Source organism: Podarcis filfolensis, assembly GCF_964270895.1.
Source record: "Podarcis filfolensis genome assembly, chromosome: 6".
In the NCBI taxonomy this organism is placed as follows: Eukaryota; Metazoa; Chordata; class Lepidosauria; order Squamata; family Lacertidae; genus Podarcis; species Podarcis filfolensis.
This window is the reverse complement of record NC_139609.1, coordinates 62,747,346-62,774,908: the sequence shown is the minus strand read 5'-3', so window position 1 is coordinate 62,774,908 and position 27,563 is coordinate 62,747,346. Positions and strand designations below refer to the sequence as shown.

The following is a 27,563-nucleotide window of genomic DNA, read 5'->3' as shown; positions in this document are numbered from 1 at the left end:
AAACCTGCAAGCAGGAAGGACCTGAGGGCAACAGCACTCCCCCATGGGTGGTTTCCAGCACCTGGTATTCAGAGGCACTGCCTCCAAACACTGGAGGTAGTAGATAGCCATCATAGCTAATAGCTATTGATAACCTAATCCTTCCTGAAGGTGTTCTTAAGATTGCAACCCACAGGGCAATCCAACATGTTTAATGAAAAGCAAGCTTCATTGAGTTCAGTAGGGTTTAGGTTGCTTCCGGATGACCTGTTTATTAAGCAGTCGTTCTGATTTGTTTGCAGGGAGATTAGATGGCATCATGTCAAGTAAGTGTTATTCCACACTTTCAAGTGCATTTCTTGATCACTTTCCTTATTGCAAAAAGCACAATTATTTTAGGGATGTGTGTTTGCTATGCAAAAGCTTTAATTGCTCGATCTGAATTTGCCAGTGTGCGACTGAAACCCACCCCAAAATAGCAATGGTCTGGAAGTACCCTTACTCCTATATAAGGATTGCATCCAGAGTCGCTGTGGAAAGACTTCATGTGTCACCTGATGCCATATGTGCTTCTTTTAGTTTATTTGAAATAGTGCTGTAATTTCCCAATAGAACACTGTTTTATGAAGCCAAGTAAATGAATTAATCTGTGTGAGAGCCTGATGTTAGTCAATCAAGTAAGGAAACATGTTAGACAGATGCCACAGGGAGAACTACTTGGGTAACCAAGGTACAAAGGAACAGATTACATTCAATAATATGCTCTGCTAGGTGAGTCATATTATTAACAGTGATGAGAGCAAAGATATTTCCAAGCTGACAGCCTGGGAGGATTCAGCAATACAGATTACTCATTTTCCTTCAGACTGCTTATGGAGCATGTTCCCACATGCCAGCTATATTGAAGCCTGAAGGAAATTCAGAAAGTAGCTGTAGCCAGGACAGAATCATCTGCTTGGGATCTGCACTAACTGGTAGGTTTGCCTTTGCTGGGCATCAAAACAGGCAAACAAAGAGGATTCCACTCCAGATTCCATGTCTGTGGCCTGACAGCATCTAGCAAAGGTTAAGGATGAAATGTTTAACAGTGTCGAAAACGTAAGACCATGTGCCACATATGCTACTTGAACTAGCTGTTTTATTTAGGAATGTCCTACAGCTGAGAAGCATCCTTACCCAGGCTGCCCCTGAAGAAGAAAATTCTATTTCTGAGATGCATTAGAATTCAATAAATGTTGGCTCTTTTGAAAAGCTGTTTCTCCTTCGCCTTCCTTTCATACACAGTGCCTTCCTTCCCTCTCTTTTCTCCCCTGCACATTATTGTAACAGGAAAAGAAGGGCATGTTCCTTTCTCAAGTGTGCTTTGATCAATACTGTACCCACCCATTTTGTATACCTTTTTTCTTTTCCAAATTTTAATCTGAAAAGGAGTTCTTTGAAGGCAGTGGCTGCTATTCAAAACAGAGTTAGGGAGGCTTAATCCCACTGAAATCAAGTATGCCGTGTGTGTGTGTGTGTGTGTGTGTGTGTGTGTTTCTCTAACATCGGAATACAATCTTACTTTCAAAACAAACAAGAGTGAAAGCATGGCTACATCTATTACATTGTATGGCTACAAGCTATAACATGTAGCTTCCTGCAGAAGCTACATACGCAATCACATATGGTGATGGGCTATATTGTGAACTGCCCTGAGATCTTTTGATGAAGGCTAGTATATTACACACACACACACACACACACACACACACACACACACAGCCTAATGATATTGATTCAAGGCTAGCAGGAAAAAGCAATAAGGGGGGGGGATCCAGGCTTTAAAATCTTCCAGAAATGCCTCATAACTAATTTTGAGTTTGTGGTTTTGAACCTTGCACAAGCCCGTCTTTCCAAAATTAGCAACACCTTGGAAGCAGACTATTGTCTGTGTGGGTAGAAGCAAAAAAGGAAAATGCTTTCCTTTTTCCTGATTCATTTCCATAGAATTACAGTGTGTTACTTGCTCTCTCGAAACCAAGATTTGTTGAGTCATAGATCCCCACCTTAGTTTAAGGTAATGTGAGTGAAGAATCATATCAAGAACATACTGGAGAAGACTTTGTTGGAGAGAAGAGTATGCTGTCCAGAAATTACAAGCAAAGGTAAGCTGCTTCGTACGAGGGGAAGTGAGAGTAGATGGAGCATTCTGATGCTCTTAATCTTTCAATTGTTTTCTATAAAGGTTCCAGAGGATGGCACTAAGGAATACTAGCATACTGTTTCATTCTGAAATAAGGAAGTTAAGTGTCGTAGGCTTGCAATGCCCAAGTTTTGTTTTGTTTTTGTAAAGAACTACTACAAAAGATAATACCGTTCATTAACTATATTTGAACTGGAATATTTCACTGTAAGGTGCTTCCAAAGCATTTTGTGGGTAGGGAAAATAAAAATAAAATGCAGGGCCAAATTAGGAAGAGAATGAAAGGACAAGAGGAGACTCAAACATTTTGTTCAGTCATATGTGTGCCTGCCTGGACTTCGTTATCTTCTGTGAAGGCCACTAAGTGGCTGTTGTGGCAGGGTCTTCCGAGGGTGGGAGTTGTACTTTTTTCTTTCTTCATTGTCATGCTTTTTAATGGTTTTAAGTGTTCAAATTCAGTGGTGTTTTAATATGGCAACTTATTTGTTTTTTTAAAAAAATATTTACAGTGGTAGCTTGGGTTACAGACGCTTCAGGTTACAGACACTTCAGGTTACAGACTCTGCTAACCCAGAAATAGTACCTCAGGTTAAGAACTTTGCTTCAGGATGAGAACAGAAATCGTGCTCCGGTGGCACGGCAGCAGCAGGAGGTCCCATTAGCTAAAGTGGTGCTTCAGGTTAAGAACAGTTTCAGGTTAAGAATGGACCTCCGGAACGAATTAAGTACGTAACCAGAGGTACCACTGTATATTGATTGGTATGTTTCCAGTTGTATCTGTTTCAGTTCAAGTTTTGAGCCTCCTTGAGTCCTCTACTGGGAGGAAGGCAGGATATAAATAAAATAAGGATAAATAAGAACATAAGAAGAGCCTGCTGGATCTGGCCAGTGGCTCATCTAGTCCAGCGTCCTGTTCTGACAGTGACCAACCATATGCCTGTGGAAAACACTTAAACAGGACCCAAGCATAAGAGCACTCTCCCCTCCTGTGATTTCCAGCAATTGGTATTAAGAAACATACTGCCTCCAACCATGGAGGCAGATCATGGCCATTAAGCCCAGAACCTTGTATTTAAACACATCTGTAAGACTCTTTTGTGACATGTTCAGATTATAGTATGCTGCATGCAAAGAGTAAAAATGAACAAAACGTTTCTCCGAAAAGGTGACAGTAAAAATGGCAGAAAACGAAAAGGTTGCTGCTTGAAAAAGTAATGTGAGAGGATGTATAGTAAAAATATAAAGCAAGTATTTAATTTATTACAAACTCTTCTTACCATATTCTTCAGTCTGAACACCTTCAGAATGGCTTGCATCAATTTCAAACAGCGAGAGATAGCCAACTAAGCCATAGTCATAGCCCACCCACTGAAATCAATTGACTCAAGTTACGCAACTCCACTGATTACAGTGAGTCTGCTCTGCGAATGACTAACATTGGGTATCATGCAGTAACAATAAACCATGTAGTGTATCATGTGGCTCTCTGATCTACTGATGGTGCTGAAACCAAAAGAAATAATTTAGTTTACTGCTTTGTGGATCAAGGCTATCTGGCATTCGCCCAGCTAAAACGGATGGTGTTTAAAGGAGGCTAAGAGTTACCGGTACCGGTACCGCTAACATATCACAACTGTGAGTGTGAACACTTCTTCCCTCTCTTTTTTCATATTGCCTGCCACTGACACTTATAGGCTGTGTAAACAGACACTGCCTCCAGTATGTCCCCACTGCTGGTCTGGGAAGCAAGTTTACCCACAATCCATTTTGAACCTGTATCTATCTTGTCATTTCTTATGAAATACTGCATTTTGATGTATTTCCCTCCAAAGCAGCTTCAACCCAAATTGAGAAAAAGAATGATATTGAAGTCGATAATGCGTATACAGCAATGTATCCTCAGAGAGAATTTTATTTGTTTTTTAAAATTTGTTTGCCTCTTTATATTGCCCAAGGAAACCCAAAGCAACTTTGGTATTTTGTTGTATTTGGTTGACTTCATTGTCACAAACAACAAAGGCTTTTGGGGCACCACAAACATTAACCCATTTACAGCACATTCTTATGCATGACCACAAAACGAAGTCTCACTATATTCCAGGAGACTTATGTTCAGGCAAGCATGCATTGCATTGCAATCACATTATTGTGGGAGCTATTGCAGGCAAGGGACTACTTCATCAGTTGCATGGAGCGGAGAGAAAATATGTGCACACATATATGTATGCGCTCAAGTCTTGTGCAGGGAAAAACTAATATATTCTTATTATCCTCCTTGTATGTTTGTGTGGGGAGGGGAAGCTATTTATTTTTTAAAAAAATTATAGTCGGCTGTTCATCGCGTACTGATACCAGGGTGGAGTACAACATAAAACTAAGGACACAACACACACACACACCCTCCCCAGGTACATATCCACTTGTTATTGAAATGATAACAGGATCAGCACCTGACATACCAGTCTGGAAACGGAACTCCACAAAGGAGGCCCTACTCCACATCAGCACCTGAATGAGTCTCCCTGAAAGAGAACTAGGATATGTGGCAGTTTTGTGTGGGGAAGTGGCTAAAAGGAGGGGAAGGGTTCAGCTCCGAGGGCCTTCTGGCAGTTCCCTCACTGCGAGAAGTGAGGTTACAGGGAACCAGGCAGAGGACCTTCTTGGTAGTGGCACCCACCCTGTGGAACGCCCTCCCATCAGATGTCAAGGAAATAAACAACTATCTGACTTTTAGAAGACATCTGAAGGCAGCCCTGTTTAGGGAAGTTTTTAATGTTTGATGTTTTATCGTATTTTTAATATTCTGCTGTGAGCTGCTGAGAGTGGCTGGGGTATAAATAATAAATTATATTATTATTATTATTATTCAGCAGCTCCTCTCTCCAAGCTTGGTGCTTCTCACAGTTGCTTTTCATTCAAGAACAGGACAAAACCCAACAGCATTGGGAGACAGTTACACATATCTACTGGATGACATCTAATTTGACCCTCACAATTTCAGCAGCAGAATTCCCCTCCAGCGTGGCTGATGGGTGTGTTTCATCGGAGAATTGCTCATCAGCAATTTTATAGGAACCGCTCTTATGCTGCCGCGCTTAACTTTCAAGGAAACTGAGAAGTTTTGAGTAATTTAAGTACGAGTAGCAGCGGCAGCCAGAGTTCTGCAACTCAAATCAAGTTTTAAACCCGCAAGGCAGAGAAGCAAAAGAGACACCTGATATTGGAGAAGGGGAGTGGGGGCGTACTGGTTAAACCAGTTGCACCGACACCAACACTTTCCCATGAAAACGAGAGGATTTTTTTTTTAAGCTTCAAATACACTACATCCTTTTACCTCTGTTGTGGGAGAGGGGGGAGAGAATGAAGAGGGTCAGCTTGTGCTTATGCCGCGGCCACAGAGAAGAGCACTCTGTCCATGCGCAAGGACCACTTGTTTTACAGTCCTAGGCTAGCTCAACCACGACGTGCCTCTCCGCAAAGCGGCCCGTTTCTTTGTCCCGCCTCTCCTCGCCCCTTTCGCCTCCTACTCCCTTGCTCCTCGCCCGCGCCCCCCTCCTCCTCCTTCCTGCAGGGGCGGAGCCGGCAGCGCCTGCGCCCGGCAGCACCTGGCTCAGGTGAGCGCGCCGCGGAGCAGAGCCGCAGCCCAGGTGAGGAGCAACCGAGCAGTGAGTGTCGCGGGAGGGGGGCGAAAACGCCGAGAAGGAAACTTCCCCCTCCCGACCCGTCTCTTGCAGGTAGGCTCCGTCCCCTCCTGGGCTACGGTCGACGGTCATTCCCGCTCCAGAAACTTGCCCAGGCCTTTGGCGGCTCCAGCTTCCCACCCTCGTGCGCTTTGCTTATCCCCCTGCTCTCCGCGCTCCCTTCTCGCCCATGTGTTTCCTCCTTGTCTGGCCCTCTGTGGAGTATTATTACCTCTTGCCCTCCCACCCCCTCACTCTTCCAAAGCATTTTTTTAAAAGGCTGGTGTTTGTTTTGTTCACAGTTTCTGTTTCCCAGAGTCCTCATTTCACTCCAAACTTCGCCCTCGTTGCTCTGGGCTCGAATCTAATGGAGGCTTCCTTGCAAATAATGGCTTGGTAGTAAGAGGACACTGCGAAAGCCTGAGGGAAAGAAGGGCTCCTTTGACTATAGCCTTGGGTTGGAAGAAAAGTTCCTGCTCTGGGGCCGTCCACACAAGCAGGAGTTGCTTTACTTGGGGCAAGTAAATAACCTCTTGGGATTTAAATCAGTGGACGATCTACAGGACTGTTGTGCTACACGACTCTGGCGTGTTTACTGTGAAGTAGATGGGGAAGGCAAGGGCGCTGCACTAGATAATACTGAACTTGGTAGGAGCTGCTCTTTAGTGCATGTAGCTCCTGCTGCTGGAATGTGCCTGAGCCTAAAGTTTCCAGGTGATTTGGGGAATATTGGAAGTTGCCCTGTGCCCAGATTTTTGTCAGCTCAATATTGTCTACAGAGCCCCCCTCCTCTGGCCTGGATTTCAGACAGGAGACTTTCCCAGCCCTACCTGGAGCTGCCAGGGCTCCGAATGGGAACCTCTGTATGCAAAGCATGGGCTTTGCTATGGAGCTACTGTCCTTGTACGCTGGGACACACAACTGGAGCAGAGTTGGCTGGGAACTGAACTTCCTGCCTACTCCTGAGAACAAAGTAACTGGGTCCAGTTAAACGGATCCAGGAAGGATCTACCATGCTTACAACTCAGTCTGAGGATAATAGGCTATCCTCAGTCCATTTCTCTTGTGGGTTATTTGAGTTAAGACAGACCTTTTGTCATGGTAACTGAAGTGTTTGATGCAGGTTGATTAACTTAGTTTGGCATTGTTATGCAGATTGTCCTCAAGTTTCAGATCTGAGATTAAAGTCTTCATTTATAGCAGACCTTGTGCAGCTGCACCAGAGAGGAGTTGTAAACACTTATGTTACCTTATGTTTATTTCTAGAATGACCCCTTTTCTTGTGCCTCATCAAAGGACAGGGTTTAATAATATTTAATATAAGGGCTTAACTTTGTGGTATTTGGTCTAAAAAGCCAGATAGCCTAGTTACAATAAAGTGGGGAGCTTTATCTCTGTGGATGACACTTGGTGATATTCAGTATGGAATAATAAAACTGAAAGCAGAGCTTTAAAGTTTGATAGTTTATTATGTTAAAAATTAGTATTGGAGGTACGACCATGCAAAGTAAGGGGTGAGGAGCCTCAGGCCCAGGGTCCTCCAGGCCTCTCTGTCTGGCATGTGGTCCTCTCCCCAGACTGTACATCCTTCTCAGCCACACTCCCTTCCCTAGCCTTTCTTCATACCCTGCCCCCCTTGAGTGTTTTTGCCTCTCTGAAGTGTTTCCTTGAACTCTGAGTGCCTCTTAGTTGGTTGGGGGGGGGAGGGAGTACAGCTTAAAGATTAAATTTGCATTTCTTTCTTCATTTTTGCTTTTGGCTCTGCCCATCACTATCTTGTGGCCTAGAAATGTAGCCCTCATTCTGTAAAAGGTTCCCCACTCTGGATGTTTAGAGAAGCATTTATTTATTAACTTCTATCCCATCCTTCCTCCCAAATGAGCTGGGTAAGGAGCCGGACATCGAAGTGGTAAGACATTCTTATTTAAACAAACCTACCCAGTTGTTCTGGGATGTGGGTGGCGCTTGCCAATCAGAAGGTCGGCAGTTCGAATCCCCGCGACGGGGTGAGCTCCTGTTGCTCGGTTCCAGCTCCTGCCAACCTAGTAGTTTGAAAGCACGTCAAAGTGCACGTAGATAAATAGGTACCGCTCCAGCGGGAAGGTAAATGGCATTTCCATGCGCTGCTCTGGTTTCACCAGAAGTGGCTTAGTCATGATGGTCACATGACCCAGAAGCTGTCTGCGGACAAACGCCAGCTCCCTCAGCCAGCAAAGCGAGATGAGCGCCGCAACCCCAGAGTCGTTCACGACTGGACTTAACTGTCAGGGGTCCTTTACCTTTTCATGTCTTTTGGCTATCAAATATATATATGAAATAAAATGTTCTTAAGTTGCTTCTAAAACTTAATAATGATAAATTAATAACAATAAGTATGCCACTTCTTTCCAACCTAGTTCATAGGCATAAATATGCTGCAGATAAGGGCTAATGGGTAGGATGTTGGTCCCTGTGAACAATTTTGAGGATAGGGTTGTGATTTTCTTACGTGATGTCTCCATATGGTGAAATATCCCTACAATTGCATTTTTGTGCTTGGAAATTCTGCACCTAATGAATTTCTGCCTGCCTGTTAAAGGCACTGTATCTCAGTTGGGAGTGGGGAGGAGGGAAATGAAGCAGTCCTATTTGGATATTTGCTGGTTTTTACCCTTTGAGGATGGAACACTGAAATAGTGTTGGTCTGTTTTCCAGCAGTCGTTCTTTGAAGTTTAGCTCCCAAGGAGACAAATATGACTGGGGGATGCATCTTGCTTCTAGTGCACATGCATATAAGTATGTGCACATGAATGCAAATGTGTTTATGTGCTGCACAGGCTGCTATTTGACACACCGTAGGCGAGAACAAGAATATTGGAAGCATGTCTGTATTTTTCTTTGTGGAATGTTTGAGGGGGTGTACTTGAGACAACTTAAGGAAAACAAAACTGCATTTGAGATTGGTGAAGTAAGATATACTGAATGTGCAGCAATGACTTCACAGGGTCAGAAAAGTGTTGGGAAGGTTTATTCAACTCATTTAGGAGCTTAAGGATAAGAATTGCATAAAAGCATTTTGAGCAGCATGCCTTCAAGCTACCAGCATGGGGCATACAAATAGCCTGCAGTAGTATCTGAAGAACATTCTTAGATAACTGTCTGCCTAGTTTGCTGACATACAAGTCTGTGAAGCAAGAGGTGGGATTTGTACTTTCGGTTTCCCTAATTTGGTTGTGCCAGAGCCCTGCCTAATGTTAAGTGACTGCAGTACAGTGGTACCTTGGGTTAAGAACTTAATTCGTTCTGGAGGTCCGTTCCTAACCTGAAACTGTTCTTAACCTGAAGCACCACTTTAGCTAATGGGGCCTCCCGCTGTCCATGTGCCACCGCCACACAATTTCTGTTCTCATCCTGAAGCAAAGTTCTTAACCTGAGGTACTATTTCTGGGTTAGCGGCGTCTGTAACCTGAAGCGCATGTAACCCGAAGTACCACTGTACTTTGGATACTGCTCTACAGTACTTCCTTAGCTCCCATGAGGAAGTTTTCTTTTCTTTTATGATAGGGCTTGTGATCAGTTGTCGTTGTCAGAGAAATATCCTTCAGTATATATTTGGTTTCACTGTAATAATGGAAATCACCTTTTTAAAAAGGCTGGGACAAATTTGCATATGGTCAAATTTTGTCTGGGCTAAAATAACCAATAACTATTACAGAAATACCTTTATTCTTTAAAGAATGGTATTTGAGCAGGAAGGAAGCTGCATTTCAACAGGAGGGACAGAGGATGCCTTTTATCATCAGGCACAGTTATGCATATACATTATGTCTTCGTCATTGTGCCACACTAGCAAAAACCTTTAAAAGGAGATTCCAGCACACAGCTGTAGGAATTCATTTACAAAACTGAAACTATCAGACTTGGCTTCACATAAGAGACTGGGAGTGGCTAGCTCCCTACAGAAAATTGTTGTCCCTCTTTAGGTGCTTATACATGTGACTAATCTTCCTTTGCCAATTCATCACCGGTTGAGAGTAAGTCACGCCTACTATGATTTCATCTCTTAGTCTGGCCGGATCACCTTTTCATTTGTGCTCTGCATGGTAATCTTTTACATTGTTTGGCTTCACATTCCTTCCTGCCCTCATTTTTTTTCCTTCTCTCATGGTATAACTGATGCTGACATTAACACATGCTTCTGATGAAGTGGCTCGCGAAAGCTTGTATGAAAGCAATGTATCTGTTAGCCTGTTGCAGGAAAAATGAGGAGTTGTGTGGCAACCCCTCTGGCTGGCTTCTTGCAAGGTGTTTGGCGAGCACTGCTTACAAATATAGTGTTTTGAGTCTTGCTCTGTAGTTAACCTGTGCACTTCATTTCACTTATACTGCACGTAGTTGGAGAAACTGTGTTTGCTGCTGCACACGCCTGCTGTAAAGGTTTGCAGTCAGTTTCTTGAATGCTTCCTTTTTTTTTGTATTGATTGTCATTTTCGCTACTGTGGCTAACAGAATAACAATAGCAATCTGCTTATTTAAATTTATACACATCCCATCTTTTTGCAGAAAGCAGGTCTCCAAAGCATCTGACAATAAGTGAAAAATAATAAACAATAAACACAAGGTTCTTTTTAAAAATAGTGGTGGGGAGAGTAATTGAAAATATCTGCTCCCCATGTCTTATGGCTTCAAAGAATCATAGAATTGTAGAGTTGGAAGGCATCCCAAAGGTCATCTAGCCCAACCCCCTGCAATGTAGAAATCTCAACCAAAGCATCCATGATAGATGGCCATGCAACCTCTGCTTAGAAACCTCCAATGAAGTAGAGTCCACCACCTTCTGAGGGAGTCCATTCCATTGTTAAACAGCTCTTACCATCAGAAAGTTCTTCCTGATGTTTAGTCAGAATAATTTCTTGTAACCTGAAGCCATTGGTTCAGTACCTACCCTACGAAGCCGGGGAAGATAAGCTTTCTCCATCTTCCATGTGACTGCCATTTAGATATTTGAAGACAGCTGTTGTATCTCCTCTCAGTCTCCTCTTATCGAGGCTAAACATACCCAACTCCCTCAACCATTCCTCACAAGGCTTGGTTTCCAGACAGTTTATCATCTTGGTCACCCTCCTCTGCATATCCTTCTTAAATTGTGGTGCCCAGAATTGGACACAGTATTCCAGGTGGGGGTCTGACTAAGGCAGAGTACAATGGGACTATTACTTCCATTGATTTGGACACCATACTTCTGTTGATGCAGCCTAGAGGAGCATTAGCTTTTTTTGCTGCTCAATCGCACTGTTGACTCATGTTAAGCTTGTGGTCTACTAAAACTCCTAGAACATTTTCACATGTACTGCAAGTAAGTCAGATGTCCCCCATCTTATTTTCATGCAGCTGGTTCTTCCAGTCTAAGTGTAGAACCTTACATACCAGTATGTCTCTATTGAAATTCATTCTGTTAGTTTTGGTCCAGCTCTGCAATCCATTAAGGTCATCTTGAATCCTGATTCTGTCTTCTGTGTTGTTAGCTACACCTCCCAATTTGGCGTCATCTGCAGATTTGATGGGCATCCCATCAATTCCTTCATCCAGTCATGATGAAAAGACCACCTGTGCCCCAAGTCCCTTCAGGAACCAGGAACACCATTCACATCAATTCAATGTCATGTCCTCAAGGCATTAAATGGGATTTGTAAACACTCCAGTGTTTCCCCCTTCCCCCCCTTCTGGCCTCTGCATGGCTCAGCCTTTCTTCTCTTCGCCAGGTTCCTCTTATACTGCTGCTTTCCCTGGGGAAAACTGCTCTTTAGTGGTCAGTTGGAGCAAACAGCAATTGGGTTTTCCGTGGATTGCAGTTTGTTCTGGCTTAAAGCTAGAGAGTGGGTTTACCCTGGGAAAGGAGCGGGGCAAGGGGAAAACTGTTTGGACCCGTTTTTTCTAGACACTGGACGAGCAGAAGTGGTGGCAAGGCCTTAGATATTTCTGCTGCTGATTTGACTATCCCAGCTGCTGCTGTTCAAAGATTCTCTAGTGATCATAGTCACAAATAATGGCTATGCTGTAATAGTGGTACTATTTATCATGTGTTGGATGCTTTGTCTTTGCACTATGGCCAACAGCCTCATGAGGAAGCTGACCTTCTTTCTCTTCTGTCTTTTGTCCTTTTTAACCATCCCTCTTCACCAATGATCCCTTTGTTTTTCCTCTTGTCTGTCATATTTGCTGTTGTGTTAGTTTTCTGTTCTTATAGGGTTGTTTTTTAGTGGGGAATGAGCTTTGTTCTGTGTGTGTGTTGTCTGTTTCCTTATTGCTTTTATGTGTGTTTGGGCTATGATGTCACCTGTTGACGTACCACTGCAGCTCTGGCAGTACACCTGAGCAGTTGCAGGGATTCATTACTGGGTGACTGGGTGTCTGTCCACTGATTCCTTAAGATTTTGCAGTGGTGGATGGTGTCTTTGCATTGGAACTTCAATCTTCTGCGTTGGCACATGAAGTCTAAATGCCCAATCATACTTTGAGTGTAAGGCCCTACTTTTGCACTTGAGTATAAGGCATCGCTGGGGAAGCTGGTGGTGCTGTGGTCTAAACCACTGAGCCTAGGAAGGTCGGTGGTTTGAATCCCCGCGACGGGGTGAGCTCTCGTTGCTTGGTCCCAGCTCCTGCCAACCCAGCAATTCAAAAGCACATCAAAGTGCAAGTAGATAAATAGGTACCACTCCGGTGGGAAGGTAAACGGCGTTTCTGTGTGCTGGTCTGGTTTCGCCAGAAGCAGCTTAGTCATGCTGGCCACATGACCCAGAAAAACTGTCTGCAGACAAACGTTGGCTCCCTCGGCCAGTAAAGTGAGATGAGCGCTGCAACCTCAGAGTCATTCACGACTGGACTTAACTGTCAGGGGTCCTTTACCTTTACCTTTTTATAAGGCATTGCTGCTTGGTAGTTCTGTTTGTGTGGCTCCACTTCTTCAGTGATGGAGCTGTTGACTTGCTGTGGATCATATGTTCCTCCCTTGCTGTGTAGCACCATGCTCTGATAATGGATGCTTTAGTTGACTGCATTGATGAGTATTTAATATTATGATGACTAATTCTGAAGAAAAAGGAAGCTGTAAGTACAAACAGAAAAAAAATGTGTTGGTTCAGATTTTAAAAATGTGTTATCTATGAGGAGCACTTCCAGAAGTATAATATTTAATGAAAATGTTTCAACCATGTGCTCCAAAAAAATAAGTATTTTAATGCATGAGGAGATGTGGTGGTGGTGTGATGATTCTCTGGATATGGGAGGAGCAGAAAAAGCAAGAGGGCCAGAGGGCATCTTAGAAAATGAAGGTTGAAACAGGGGGTGCTGCAGAAGAGAAGAGATTAGACCCAGGGAAATGAAGGAAACTGAAAAGAGTGAGGAAGTTTGCAGCCACTTGAAATAATCGGCTGTATCCATTGGTGCAGATCTCTTAACATTATTGTGACATCACACTGGTTATATTTATGTTGATTGTTTATTTCATAGCTGAAAGCTAACCCAGGGCAAGTAAGCATGTTATTGCAGCTGCCTGTGCTGTGGTGCCCTTTCTGGCTAATTCGTTTTATTTAAAAGCATTTCTAAACCACTTAATATTTAAAAATCTCTATAAACAGTGTACAAAAACAAAACATTAAAACAGGAGCATAAAAACAGAGACACAATCTATGGCATATTTCTAGGGAGTGTACACATTTATTAGGCCAGGGGTGGGGAGGCAGTGTTCCTCCATATGTTGTTGAACTGCGATTCCCATCAGTCCTTGGTTGCAGATGATGGAAGTAATATAGTCTAGCAACATCTGGAGGACCTCAGGTTCCTCATCCCTGTATTAGACCTATTATTATTATTATTATTATTATTATTATTATTATTATTATTCAGATTTCTTCTTGGAGCAGAATAAGGCTGGGATTACATGTGTCCTAGATAGAAGGGCTCAGTGGTAGGCCACATACTTCACATGCAGAAGATCCCAATTTGAACCCCACAGCATCCCTAGGTAGGTCTAGTAAAGGCTCCTCTATCTAGAACCCTAGAGAACTCCAGTGTTGACAAGATAGACCAATGCTCTTACTGATTAGCCTGGTTTACAAGCCACAGTAAGCAAAACAAAACTTACTGGGACTGCACAAATGTGCCGGCTTCTGGCAAGAAGCTTGCAGCTGCTTTGTTCCTTCCTGGTCTTTCCACCCCTAAACATAGCCAAGGTTTGGCTGACTGTGCTGTCTGAACCTGGGCTCTCTTCTAGCTAGCCATATGACCTGTACCTTGTTTGGATGAGCCTGGTTTGGATGAAACGCTTCGCCAAATCTTTACTTAACTCAGTGGGGTGCAAGAGTAAAAAAGACCACAAAGGAACAAGGTGAATTTAAGTTACTCTCTGGAATCCTACATCTTTGTGCAGTACCGGTAAACCATAGTTATCGTGATGTGTGAACCAAGCCACATGTAATGTACAGAGGAACTGCCATTTCAAAGCAAGCCAACTTCAGACCATGACCTATGAAGCTGATGGGTTTAACCAGAGTTTGTTTTAAGCCAGGATTCCTGATTCATACTATTTAATGAGCTGACTGGGGGAGCCCAGTGTATTGTTCTATCATGGCTTAGCATTAATTTATCAGCATGGGTAGTATAAACCATTTTCCTGTGTTCCTTTGTGTGGCTGCTGCTTTCAAATGGTTTCAGAGACATGCCCCACAGTGTGATGTAGTGACAAAAGTAAAGTGTCCTAGATGTTACTGGTAGGAAGAAAGAAGCAGACACAATTTTGGAGGGGCTAGAGGCCACAGTTAGTTAAAAACTAAAACTAAAACTGTACCATATAACTTAGTCCCATTTGTTCAGCTGTTCTATCCCATCTTAGAATTGGTTTCTCAGTGTATTAAAAATGGATAAAGGCTGAGATTTTAAATTAGAATTCTTATTTATAATTTTGGGGGCTATGCTCACCTGAGTTCAGCTAGTATTTCCAAGCTTATCTTGATAAGTTTAAGTTGACTGGATTCTCCCCTCCCACACCTTCAACAAAACTCAGGGAGTTGGCATGGTGTTTAAAGCAGCCACAATTGGTTTCTATTGCTTTGTTATCTAGAAAATGAAATGCTATTTGCATTTGCTCTCCCCCCCACTCCAGATAATGGCGTTACATCCACGGAGAGTTCGATTGAAACCCTGGCTGGTAGCTCAGGTAGACAGTGGTATGTATCCTGGTCTCATATGGCTTAACAGGGTTGCAAAGCGATTTCAGATCCCTTGGAAGCATGCAACTCGGCACAGCCCTCAACATGAAGAGGAGAACACAATTTTTAAGGTAATGAAATAATTCCATTCCACTTTGGAGAGCCAGTGTAGATGAACTAGTAGTCATGGACTGGTGAAATCCAGATTCATGTTCAGCCATGCACTAACCTTGGTCAATCATTATACTGTCTCACAGAGTTATTACAGGGATAACATAGAAAAAAACCCCACCCTTATTTGCCATCCTGAGCTCCTTAGAGGAAGGGTGGGATGCAAATGTAATAAAAAGTATTACAGGTGACTTGCAGCAGCTAAGACCATTGTTTGCCAGCACCTTCTGCTTCATACTCCAGGAGGATCACTGCTCTAAATGAATATGTGTTTGCCTCCACTTCTTCCGTTTAGAAGGCTAATGCATTTCCTAGTGTTCGTTTGTTTTGTTCATGTGATAGCAATTGCTTTAAACTTGGACATCATGGCATGCCACTGTATTCTGTTATTAAATGGTGTTTTAGTTACCATGGGATCAAATTGGTCAGCTGTGCTTTTAAAGCAAATATGATCCTAGAGCTGTGAAGAGAGATATGCAGCACCATGAATGTGTGCTCGGATCATAATATGACTTGTACTGGGAAATACTGTGGCAAAGCAATGTGAAAGGGGCTGTTCTATTTAAATCATTCATCTTTCAAGTACTTGTGGGATAGAGAGATGCCTCGATAGTTTCTGCAATCAGTTCTGTCACATTTTTAAAGAGATTGATAATTTTGGCGTAATGCTGGTGGTCAACAGAAAAGGGTTTAAAGACTGTCTCAAGGCAAATCTAAAAAAATGTAGTATAAACACCGACAACTGGGAAACACTGGCCTGCGAGTGCTCCAGTTGGAGAACAGCTTTTACCAAAGGGGTCATGGACTTTGAAGACACTTGAACTCGGAACGCAAGGGAGAAATGTGCTAAGAGGAAGGCACGCTTCGCAAATCCACAGCATGATCAACTCCCGCCCGGGAACCAATGTCCCCACTGTGGAAGGACGTGTGGGTCCAGAATTGGCCTCCACAGTCACTTATGGACTCATTGTTAAAACCATGTTTCTGGAAGACAATCTTACTCTGCTATGAGTGATCGCCAAAGAAGAAGACGACTTGTGGGATACAGCTTCCTCCCTCCCAATCAGCTGCTTTTTGCCTTATCATCACTCTGTGTACTCTGTGCTCCTGCAGAGTTGATTTTCCTGTCCTTTATCTGGTTGTTGACTGTTTCTCTTTGAAGGTAGCTCTTTAGTGGCTTCCCTTCTGAGAATCAGGGTTCTAGTTATCTACTTCTTAAGTCTTCATCTCTTCTCAAGTTAAGAGTCCTGCAGCATGCCAGCTGAGTCCCGTAAACCTGCATAGACTTGCACTGCACAAGGCTCTTCTAGTTTATTGCTGTTGGTTTTTGACCTTGTTCTGATGAACTGTTTATATTTTGGTTCTCAGACTGAACTGAATTTGATGCAGAAATTATTTTAGATCATCTTATACGTTCTGGAAGCAAACTCCTAGGCATTAGCAATGGCTACTGTTTTAAGGAGAATTTTACAAATTTTCTGTGTTAAGAGATTTTGTTAGAAGATTATTGAGCAAAGCCATGCTTTTGTGGTGACCTGTGAAATGCTCTTCCTGTGGCGGCTTGCCTGGCACCTTCCTTACATATTTTTAGGCACCAGACAAAAGCACTCCTCTTTTCTCAGGCTAAGTAAACAATCTATGGCCTTTTATATGAGAGGGTTGTTTGTTACTCTGTTATGTATTTTTTTTGTTTTTAGATTGTAAACTGCCCTGTGATCCTCAGATGAAGGGTGGCATAGAAAATTAATAAATAATGTTACCAGGATAAATCTGGGACCTTAATCCCACATACAAATAAGTAAATAAATGAGAGCCTGGTTTGCCATTAGATTGGGTTCCTTTAGACACAATTGGGTGGTCTCTACTGGAATGGTCTGTCATACCATGCATAAAAAATTGGTTTGGATAATCCTAAAATGATTTGTGCTGCTTTTGTCTGCTTATGTTGGGGAAGGGAAAACAGTGGCAGTCATGCCTGGCTGACTAGCTGCTGCACTAAGTATTTACTGCCTAGACTTATGTGATAAATGCAAGTTTGTTTGGTAGCATGATTCAACATTAGCTGGCATGATGACAGTACTTAACTGAGCATGATGTACTTTGCTCCCAGGCCTGGGCTGTGGAAACAGGAAAGTATCAGGAAGGAGTTGATGATCCTGACCCTGCGAAATGGAAAGCCCAGCTCCGGTGTGCTCTCAATAAAAGCCGGGAATTCAACCTGATGTACGATGGCACCAAAGAGGTGCCAATGAATCCTATTAAAATTTATGAAGTGTGTGACATTCCACAATCCCAGGGAGCAATAATTAATCCAGGTGAGATGCACAGTGACTCTGTTGGTTTTTAAGGAAGTCTGGTAACAGGAAGTCTTCTATATGCCATGATGTTATGTTGTTAGTGACTCCTGCTGGGTAACTCGTTTTTAATTGAGTAAGCATTTCACCTTCTCATTTGTGCAACGTAACTAACACAAAGTGAATTGTAGGTGACAGTTCTGCCTAGTCAAGGTTGCTTTCTGCTCACCCACAAATTCAACACAGGGATGTTATTAATTGTTCAGCTTTCTGTTTTGTTTTTAATCAAGTCTAAATGAGAAAAGATTTCAGGGGAAAGCTTTGAAGATCAGGTGCATGCTACTAAAAGCCAGAAGCAAGAGGGGAAAAGGCATGGTGTCTGGGCTTAAGGGCTTTCAGTTGGCCTTCATTTCCCTTGTTCCCTCTTTTGCACATTGTCCCTAAGCAAGCATTCTAATAAGATGGCAGTCTTTAAAATTCAATTCTTCCAGAAATGAGTGTTTCATTAAATGAAATTCACTGGGAATTTCCCCTGCATGTTTACCATTGAAAGAAATGGACCTCAATGGGCACATGTATGTGTACCTGGTAGAAACATTTTTGGACTTAGCTGTTGGATGCAGAAGGTTAGCAGGTTCTGGAATCAGGTAAATGTTCATCTGGCCCGCTGTGCACCTTTGTCCAAACCAGCTGAGAGCTTGGATGAGGCCGGTTGTGGGATTCTGGTTGGATAGTACAAGGGCTGGGAGATAGTTGCTTCATGCTATCATGTCTTCCATGCATAAGCTGAGAAGCATGAAAAGACTATTGGCTCTGGTGCTGTTTCTGGAGCTATGAAGCAAATCAAACAGTACTTGGAATAAAAATCCCCAGGAAAGAGATGATTGTACACAGTGCTACTAGTAGAATTTTTCTGTGTAACTTCTGTGGGTCACACAAATGTCCATTCCACTTCTTTATTCTCTTTAGTTGATAAAATTCCATATTACTTGCTAATTCTCCAACTGCACTTTTCCTACAGGTTCTACTGGTTCCGCTCCATGGGATGAGAAGGATAATGAGCTTGATGATGAAGATGAGGATGAATTAAACCAGCCTCAATCTCATGTAGCTATTCAGGATACCTTTCCATTTCTTAATATCAATGGTTAGTAGATAGACCCTGGCATAGAGTGCACATCAAACCCTATTTTTTAAATGGCATTTTTCTCTTCATTATTACAATATGAAGCAACCATGCTTTCAGAAAACAGTCTTTTAAAAATCTCTGGATTGCAGCTCAGCTACCATTTGCTTGACCAGTACGCTGCAGAAAATGGCAAAAGGAGAAAGGCAAAGTCTGCACTATATGAAAAGTACAAGATTAGTCTGAACTGAAATATTCCTATTGTTCTGTGTCGATGTGTTCATACACATGTTTAGTGTGGTCTAGCTGTCCTAAAGCTAGCTAGGTGTGAAGGAAAAGGCCATTCCCTTGAAATCTGTGCTGCTGTCATGGGTTGAACTGGGCCCTTGAGAGTTGTGAAGCCGACTGGGGCAGGGTGTGCAGAGATATTTGTGCCTTCCCCTTTGGTTCCAATGATGCTGTTCCAAGTGGGGCAACAGGTTGTTGCAACGACTCCCAACAAAATATTAAAAATAGAATCAAACATTAAAAACTTCCTTAAACAGGGCTGCCTTCAGATGTCTTCTAAAAGTCAGATAGTGTTGTTTATTTCCTTGACATCTGATGAGAGGGCATTCCATAAAGCGGGTGCCACCACCGAGAAGGCCCTCTGCCTGGTTCCCTGTAACCTCACTTCTCGCAGGGAGGGAACCCCCAGAAGGCCCTCAGCGCTGGACCTCAGTGTCCGGGCTGAACGATGGGGGTGGAGTTGCTCCTTCAGGTATACTGGGTCGAGGCCGTTTAGGGCTTTAAAGGTCAACACCAACACTTTGAATTGTTCTCGGAAACGTACTGGGAGCCAATATAGGTCTTTCAGGATCGGTGTTGTATGGTCTCGTCGGCCACGCTCAGTCTGGCTGCCGCATTCTGGATTAGTTGTAGTTTCCAAGTCACCTTCAAAGGTAGCCCCACATAGAGATCATTGCAGTAGTCCAAGCAGGAGATAACTAGAGCATGCACCACTCTGGCGAGACAGTCTGTGGGCAGGTAGAGTCTCAGCCTGCATACCAAATGGAGCTGGTAGACAGCTGTCCTGGACACAGAATTGACCTGCGCCTCCATGGACAGCTGTGAGTCCAAAATGACTCCCAGGCTGCGCACCTGGTCCTTCAGGGGCACACTTACCCCATTCAGGACCAGGGAGTCCTCCACACCAGCCCACCCCCTGTGCCCAAAAAACAGTACTTCTATCTTGTCAGGATTCAACCTCAGTCTGTTAGGCACTATGCCAAGACCTCACAAGTCACTGTGACAGTCACTTAGCTAGCATTCTAATAAGAGGGTTAATTCCCACAGTGTAGCAAGAGCAGACACACCTTTTTGCCCAGTGTGTAGCCTATAATGATGATGCAGCTTTGTAAGTCTGTTCCTTGGAGTGTGGTTCTGGTTTAACAGGTTTTAACAGTAATATTGTCTCAGCAGACACATTTGCATAAATTTCCCATGAACCAGACCTTGTTTAAAGTTATATTTTGATGGTGATGTGTTTTGAAATAATATTACTAATCCACAAATGGTGTTTATTATGGTGCATTTTATAGTATACACTTTTCATTCAATGAACCTTTTTTAAATGTTTATTTTCTCTTGCAATCTAATTGTCTGTCTGGCGCATCTCTACCAATATTAATTCTTTGATCTCATAATGGGGTACATATTTTACTGTCTAGTAAACTGTTCAGTTATAAGTGATAGGCGAGTTCACTTATTATTGCATGGGGGGAGTTTTCCTTCAGTAAGTTTGCAAAGGGCCTAGAGACTGATCTTTCTTTTTCTGTGTACTCTTTGAAAGATATTTTAGGTCAAGTTGGGACATGTTGGCTGTGATGCTAGAATTACACTGGAGAAATCTGAGGGCATTGACCAATGTGTTCAGTAAAGGAAATTGCTGCTGATTAACCTTGCCAATTATTTCCAAGATACTATACTTTTTACGGCAGGAATGCCAAGCATAAGTTGTTGAGTATATTTTGTACAGAAAGATGGGGTAAATTATTAAGTGATATCATGTCATTACTGTGCTTGGAGCTAGATAATGCAAGCTGCATTCTTGCTTCTTACCAAGATATTACTTACTGGGGGGGGGGAGTTGTAACCACTGGGGTTCGTTTGCTGATTGAAGGCACTTTGATCCAGTGGAGGCTTCCAGCAGCAGAACAAAGAACACCATTTCTGTTGATTCTTCCTTTCTCCTGCAACTCCTTTGACCACCAGCTCCAAACTGCTTCAGAGGGTTGTGGGACCTTTTAGAGCAGTGTGGGAGGAGGTGCTGCAGAGGGAGTCGGAATGAACAAAAGTTGCCTCCCTCTCCATTCAGCTGATGGAAACCTCTGGACACAAGCCAGAGTATCCAAGCTTTCAAGTTCTTTTTTGTCAGACTGAATGAAAAGGAAGATAAATTACCATTGGTAGAAGCTTGAATTCTTAGCCACATAAAGTAGTTGAGCTATGCTTGCCGTTCTAGTATGAGAAGTGTCTGAGTGACATCTTGAACTGTAATTTTAAAAATGTCGGCAGTCCCTCAGGATATAATAATAATAATAATAATAATAATAATAATAATAATAAAAAATAAATAAATAAATAATTTATTATTTATACCCCACCCATCTGGCCGAGTTTCCCCAGCCACTCTGGGCAGCTCCCAATCGAGTGTTAAAAACAATACAGCATTAAATATTAAAAACTACCCTAAACAGGGCTGCCTTCAGATGTCTTTTAAATAGAAGATAGCTGCTTATTTCCTTCACATCTGATGGGAGGGTGTTCCACAGGGCGGGCGCCACTACTGAGAAGGCCCTCTGTCTGGTTCCCTGTAACCTCACTTCTCACAATGAGGGAACCGCCAGAAGGCCCTTGGCGCTGGATCTCAGTGTCCGGGCTGAACGATGGGGGTGGAGATGGTCCTTCAGGTATACAGGACCAAGGCTGTTTAGGACTTTAAAGGTCAGCACCAACACTTTGAATTGTGCTCAGAAACGTACTGGGAGCCAATGCAGATCTCTCAGGACCAGTGTTGTGTGGTCCCGGTGGCCACCCCCAGTCACCAGTCTAGCTTACATAAAATGTACTACTTATGCTTAGATTCCCCAATGGCACCCACCAGTGTGGAGACCTGCAGCCCTGAAGCTGCGTGGCCAAAGAATGAACCTGAAGACATTGAGATGCCTATGCCTCCTCCGGTTATGCCCCATGATATGTTCAGCTCTCCTGAAGTCTGGATTAATTCTCTTCCAAGTAAGTCTTTTTGTTGACTATGTCGCTAGATACATCTAGATTGTTGTGTGCATGTAAAGTCCACATAGGGAGTATACTACATATTGCAAAAACATGCTGAACGTGTACCGTTTCCCCCCTGCAGTTACTTCTGTTTAGATTGGTGTAGCCCAGAGAGCCTTCTGTGTCTGAAAATGTAATGTACTCATTGACATCAGCAGATGAACAAAAGAAACCCAGCTGGAAACTGCTGTTGAATTTGGAATAGTGTGTGTCAGAAGTAACTTCTTACACTAGAAGCTTGTGTAAGAAGAAGCTTGAGGTGGTCGTGATCAGCCATACCAACTGATAAGTTTGTGTCTACTGATCAGTGCTGCATTTGTGTGAAAAGCAAGCCTATCTGTGATATGAAGTACTGCTGCCGTTATTTGGTGTTATCTTGTGATCACCCTGACTTTGGGAGTTGGCTCTTGGTTTCCTTGGCACTTGTAAGGAAGACTAATAATTCTGCCCCTATTCTGTGCCAATTTCATTCAGCCCTAAAAAAGAGCCATAATAACCGGAAGAATAAGAAATAAAGATAACAAACTTTTTATAAAAGAATGGAAATGGTTTATTGAATATTTACAGATAAATTGCAAACAGATAGAAACACTGGCAGGATTATTGTAATAACCTGCAGTTTCATAAGAGTTTATATTTAAAGTAGATAATTAAATCAGCAAATTAAATGAATTTGGATATGCAGAAGATATTAAAAAATAAATTTAAGGGACCGCAGAAAGAGGGGGAAGGAAGTCAAACTTTGAAATGTTAAAATGATTGTAAAATTAATGAAATGTATACATTTGAAAAGTATAAATAAAAACTTTTTTTTAAAAAAAGTGCTATGATAGACAATGCAGGTTGTTGGAATTTTGGATTCTGTTGCAGTGTCTGATATTCTAACAATATATCCTTCTAATCAAGTGACAGACCTTGAAATCAAGTTTGAGTATCGAGGCAAAGAGTTTGGGCCAACAATGACTGTGAGCAATCCCCAGGGCTGCAGACTTTTCTATGGAGAACTGGGTCCAATGCCAGATCAAGAAGAACTCTTTGGTCCTATCAATTTGGAGCAAGTAAAGTTTCCAGGACCGGAACAGATCACCAATGAAAAGCAAAAGCTCTTCACAAGCCGTCTACTTGATGTCATGGACAGGGGCCTGATCCTGGAAGTCAGTGGCCATGCTATTTATGCTATCAGGCTTTGCCAGTGCAAAGTGTATTGGTCTGGACCGTGCGCACCTTCTGGCACCACACCAAACTTGATTGAAAGACAAAAAAAAGTCAAGGTGTTCTGCTTGGAAACATTCTTGAGTGGTGAGTAATTATAATGCTCTTGGTTCACCATCACAGAGTAGCCAATATGTTCTTTTTAATCCCTGAAACATTTTGTATACCCGATTATGGTACTGCAGCCCATTGGGATTGGGTCCCAACCAGTTAAGTCACCTGCGGCTGTGTCTGGTGTTACTGGTATGGTGCAGATAACAATTTGTGCAGAACTTGCTGGGCTCACAATGTGCACCTCATAGTGTTTGCATGCAGGCATTAGTGAATGGGCATTGGTTCGATGTTTGTTGTGCTCTATCATAGCTGATTGAAGAGAAGCAATTCTCCCTTCTTCCTTTATTTTTTGCCGCAAATCAATCACCAGAAGGCATAGGTGTGGTTGAAGTTCTTGCCTATGGTCAGTGAAGTGGCATCCCTTATATTTGTTATAGTATACAGGGTCAAAGGGAAAATAGCATTGATAGCTAATATCATTATGGCATCTCTAGACAAAAGGATTATGGGAGAGAAGATAGAAAAGAGAGTAGGAGAATTGGGTTTTGAACTAGAAGAGGCAATATGTGGGAAATAGTGTTGCATCCAATATGTGGGAAATAGTGTTGTACATCACAAGCTTTGCTTTCCCTCCTGCTTAGAACTGATTGCTCATCAGAAAGGACAGATTGCTAAACAACCCCCATTTGAGATCTACTTTTGTTTTGGAGAAGAATGGCCAGATGGAAAATCCAAAGACAGGAAACTGATTGTTGTTCAGGTAAGAGAACAATGAATTGCTAAGGAGTGTTAATTGTCAGAACTTACTATGAGAACATTTAGTTGACTCCTAGTTTTCACAATATATAACTATGTGCCCTTTTATAACCCAGAAACTTTAATTCCTCAGCCTATGTAAATGTACACATTAACACGCATTCTGCTTTTATCAGGCGTGGGCAATGCAAAGAACAATGTGTGACGCTAGAGTCCTGGCCACTGGAAGTCCATTGTCTGCAAACATTTAAGACTTGGAGCAGCCTCAATATTTGAAAGCTGGGGTTCTTATAGTGTTGAACACTGTACCGATACCAGTTTCAGCACTTGCGTATTCATCCACAACACAGACATGCTTATTTGCAATATTTATAGACCACCTTTCCAATGAAAAGTTTTTACAGCACTTTAAAATACAAATAAAAACTACTCATACGAAACAGGGGGAAATATAACTGAAGTAATAGCGGTTTAAAACTACCTAAAAGCATAGTCTTTCCACTAATGCCTGAACATCCAAGAGAATAAAAAAATATCAGGGAAGAGAATGTAATGTCCCTGGGAGAGTCACCTGGCAACTTGGAACATCTGTGTAAATAGCCTCGGTCTGATAGATAACAACTTTGCCTTCCTCAAAGAAAGATCTTGAGGTCGGAACTCATGAGTATGGCCCTCTGGGGTATCTGTATGCGTTTGGGAGAAGGAACTCCTTGAGTTGCTTAGGACAAGACAAAACCACCAAAAACTGGCACCTCTGAATTCTGCCTTGAAACAAACTGGTTTCAGTGTAGGTGTTATGGAATAGGCATAATGTGTTTGTGCCAACCGATCCATTTCAATACAGTGGCATCTCTGATTATGAACTTAATTTGTTCCAGAGGTCTGCCCTTAACCTGAGCCACCACTATAGCTAATGGGGTCTCCCGCCGCCACCGCGCGATTTCCATTCTCATCCTGGGGCAAAGTTCTTAACCTGAGGTACTACTTCTGGGTTAGCAGAGTATGTAACCCAAAGCGTTTGTAACCTGAGGTGTTTGTAACCCGAGGTACCACTGTAGATGGCCAATGACCATAGCTGCTACCTGAGAATCTAGGAGTAACGACAGGTCCAGGAGCACCCCCAGGCTAGAACCTGCCCACGAAGGGACAGTGATTCCATCAGTGATAGGCATGTTCTTAGCTAACAGGTCAACTGGGTCCCCAGCTACCATAAGAATAATTGAATAAGTTTGTTGAGTTTGTGCAGTAGTTCATACTACTGCTCTTTCATCTTGGCTGCATCTTGGCTTAGCATCCTACCTGTCTGCAACCAATTCTACTTGAAAGGCAGTGCAGACCACGTGGGCCAAATGTTTTATCTGAGGACTGGATTTTTACAGATGATTGGAGCTAACGTCCTAAATTGGTAGGCATTTCAGAATAGTTACCAGTGCATCTACTCTGCTCGCATTGTGAGAACATATGTTCCTTTATTTATCTTACATACTTATCCTATCTTTCTTCTATCATGACTAATAATGACTCAAAATGAAAATGAATGCAAGAGTGAAAATTTTTGTGTGTGTTGCTGGTACACCTTCTACTTGAGCTTTTAGCTTATTCTTTTCGGATGCAATTGAAAATCCCATCTGGATTGACGCTGCATAATTTCTTTCCAAACAGGTAATTCCAGTTGTAGCTCGCATAATCTATGAGATGTTCTCTGGTGACTTCACCCGCTCCTTTGACAGCGGCAGTGTACGGCTTGAGATTTCTACCCCTGATATCAAGGACAACATAGTTGCTCAGCTGAAGCAACTCTACCGCCTCTTGCAAAATCAGAATGAAGGCTGGCCAATGCAGCCACCAAGCATGGAGATGGCCCCGCCCCTTGCAGCACAGTGATGACCTGGTTTTACCTAAATGAGGAATTAGCTGGATTAATGGATTGTGTGTTTATATTTCAATTAATTTTAAATGTCTTTTGAGTAAGTGCAACAGGAATGTATTATGTACAACATAATCTGTTTTAAATTTATACTTTGCAAAAACTGCTCTGGATTAATGCATGTAAACAAGAACATTTGTCTTTCTCTTCAATTAATGTAAATATATCAAATGGCATTTAATTTGTGCCTTAATTTGTGTGTTAAATGTTACACACAGTTTTCTCTGTATATGTGATCAGCAGTCAAGTGCTCTTTTAAAAAAGTAGTTTCACGAGGCTAACAAAAACACTTTCACCCTAGTTTTCTCTCACCCACTGGCTTGATAACACAGTCAAATTTATTACATAAATTGCATGTTTCTGTATATTTTTTTAATATATAAAAAACCCCAGTGCTGTTGGCACACATGTGAAATGTTAGAACGAATGCAAAACATTTTTTTAGTGGCCGTAATTCTAACTGTTCAGTAAAACTGCTTTGCAAAGTAGTAGTAGACTGAGAAGTTATCTGGATTTTCCACTGCTATTTGATAGTATTTCCTGTCTGTATACACTACAGATGAATAGTGCAAAATAATGACTTAAGTCTTAAAAGGCATAGTTCTTATTAAAGTTACTTTACAATCAGTTGAGCCAGATCTTACAATAAATGAAGTACAGCTAAGGTATTCGGATGATAATAAATTGTTAACTGGAAATCCAAGAAGCTGCTTTTATTGTAGTTCCACGTTGTATGCTGCAGCTCAGTACAGCAACTGGTGGCGCCTTCTGTTGGACTAATCTTTGCTAACCTGGATTTGTCCAAAAAGTCTCCATTGTTTGTAAGTATATCAGATTGCTAGAAGATAGGGAAAAGCACCAAAGCCCTCTGCTTGCTCTGTGCAGGACCTGTTTGACATAGATGTAAGAAGACTGTGGAACCTGGGAAATCTGAATACTGTTTGAGATGTAATATAGCTGGCTTTAAATATGACAGTGCTTTCAATGCTAAGCTTTGTTCTGAACTGGTTAAATGGCTGCATTTTTGCGTGTTTCTTTCCTCTGCTGGAAAATGCCTTAAAATGTCCCATAATAAAGTTTCTGGTTAACTATAACGTTTTCATGTCTCTTTTACTAGCAAGAGTTAAGTATATTTAACTTGCACATCCAAGAAAACTAGCATTCAGCTCTGTCCTATGTAGCATTTTGTTTGAAACATCTTGAACTGAATGGAAGGAAAATATATTGTGTACTGCAAATGTTTTCCTATGGTGGAATTCAATGCTATGCTATTACAGACATTCCATGTGCGCAATAATTTCAGCTTGCCAGATGGAATGATCCCCCTTAATGTGTTGTTCTGGGGGTTCTCCCAACCCTCTGAGCCAATTGCAGGAGACGCATGGAATGTGTGAATATTTTTAATTTGTAGGCAGTTCTGGACAAAATGCAATTATTTTGTGGTGGAGACAAGGGAATGCAGAACTGTGGTTGGTATTTAAATATCTGTGATGGTGCAAGGATGCAACAGGGCTCGCATCCTCCCCTGTGTACCCCACACCATCCCCAAAGCTACCCTAGAGGGTCAGAAGAATGTTTGGTTGTGCAGGAAAAAATCCTTGCACTGACATGCTGTTCTCCGTAGTGCTACTTTGTAATTTTCTTGATTTTAGGGTGTTATCTTTTCGTAAACCACTTTT

The 27,563-nt window shown here is 42.3% G+C and overlaps 2 protein-coding genes and 1 long non-coding RNA gene across 5 annotated transcripts in view; 2 read left to right on the top strand and 1 right to left on the bottom strand.

Annotated features, from left to right (window-relative positions):
* The window catches only part of GUCA1B (guanylate cyclase activator 1B), a 50,942-nt gene that overhangs the window by 21,237 nt on the left and 2,142 nt on the right, over positions 1 to 27,563 (bottom strand). The gene's annotated exons all lie outside the window — the stretch shown is intronic.
* On the top strand, positions 1,978 to 26,978 carry IRF6 (interferon regulatory factor 6). Of its 3 annotated transcripts, none has more exons than XM_083617498.1 (8): positions 1,978 to 2,123; positions 14,981 to 15,157; positions 17,308 to 17,512; positions 18,513 to 18,638; positions 21,741 to 21,893; positions 22,842 to 23,234; positions 23,843 to 23,961; positions 25,620 to 26,978. In XM_083617498.1, the coding sequence occupies exons 2-8, from the start codon at positions 14,984 to 14,986 to the stop codon at positions 25,839 to 25,841; spliced, it is 1,392 nt and encodes a 463-aa protein (XP_083473624.1). In that variant the 5' UTR covers positions 1,978 to 2,123; positions 14,981 to 14,983; the 3' UTR covers positions 25,842 to 26,978. The 3 variants fall into 3 exon arrangements, with proteins under 3 accessions (XP_083473624.1, XP_083473623.1, XP_083473622.1); XM_083617497.1 differs by lacking the exon at positions 1,978 to 2,123 and adding an exon at positions 5,719 to 5,895; XM_083617496.1 differs by lacking the exon at positions 1,978 to 2,123 and adding an exon at positions 5,730 to 5,808.
* Positions 21,902 to 22,744, top strand: LOC310764217. Its single transcript, XR_014549077.1, has 2 exons — positions 21,902 to 22,553; positions 22,658 to 22,744. It is a non-coding gene; the product is annotated as an uncharacterized lncRNA (long non-coding RNA).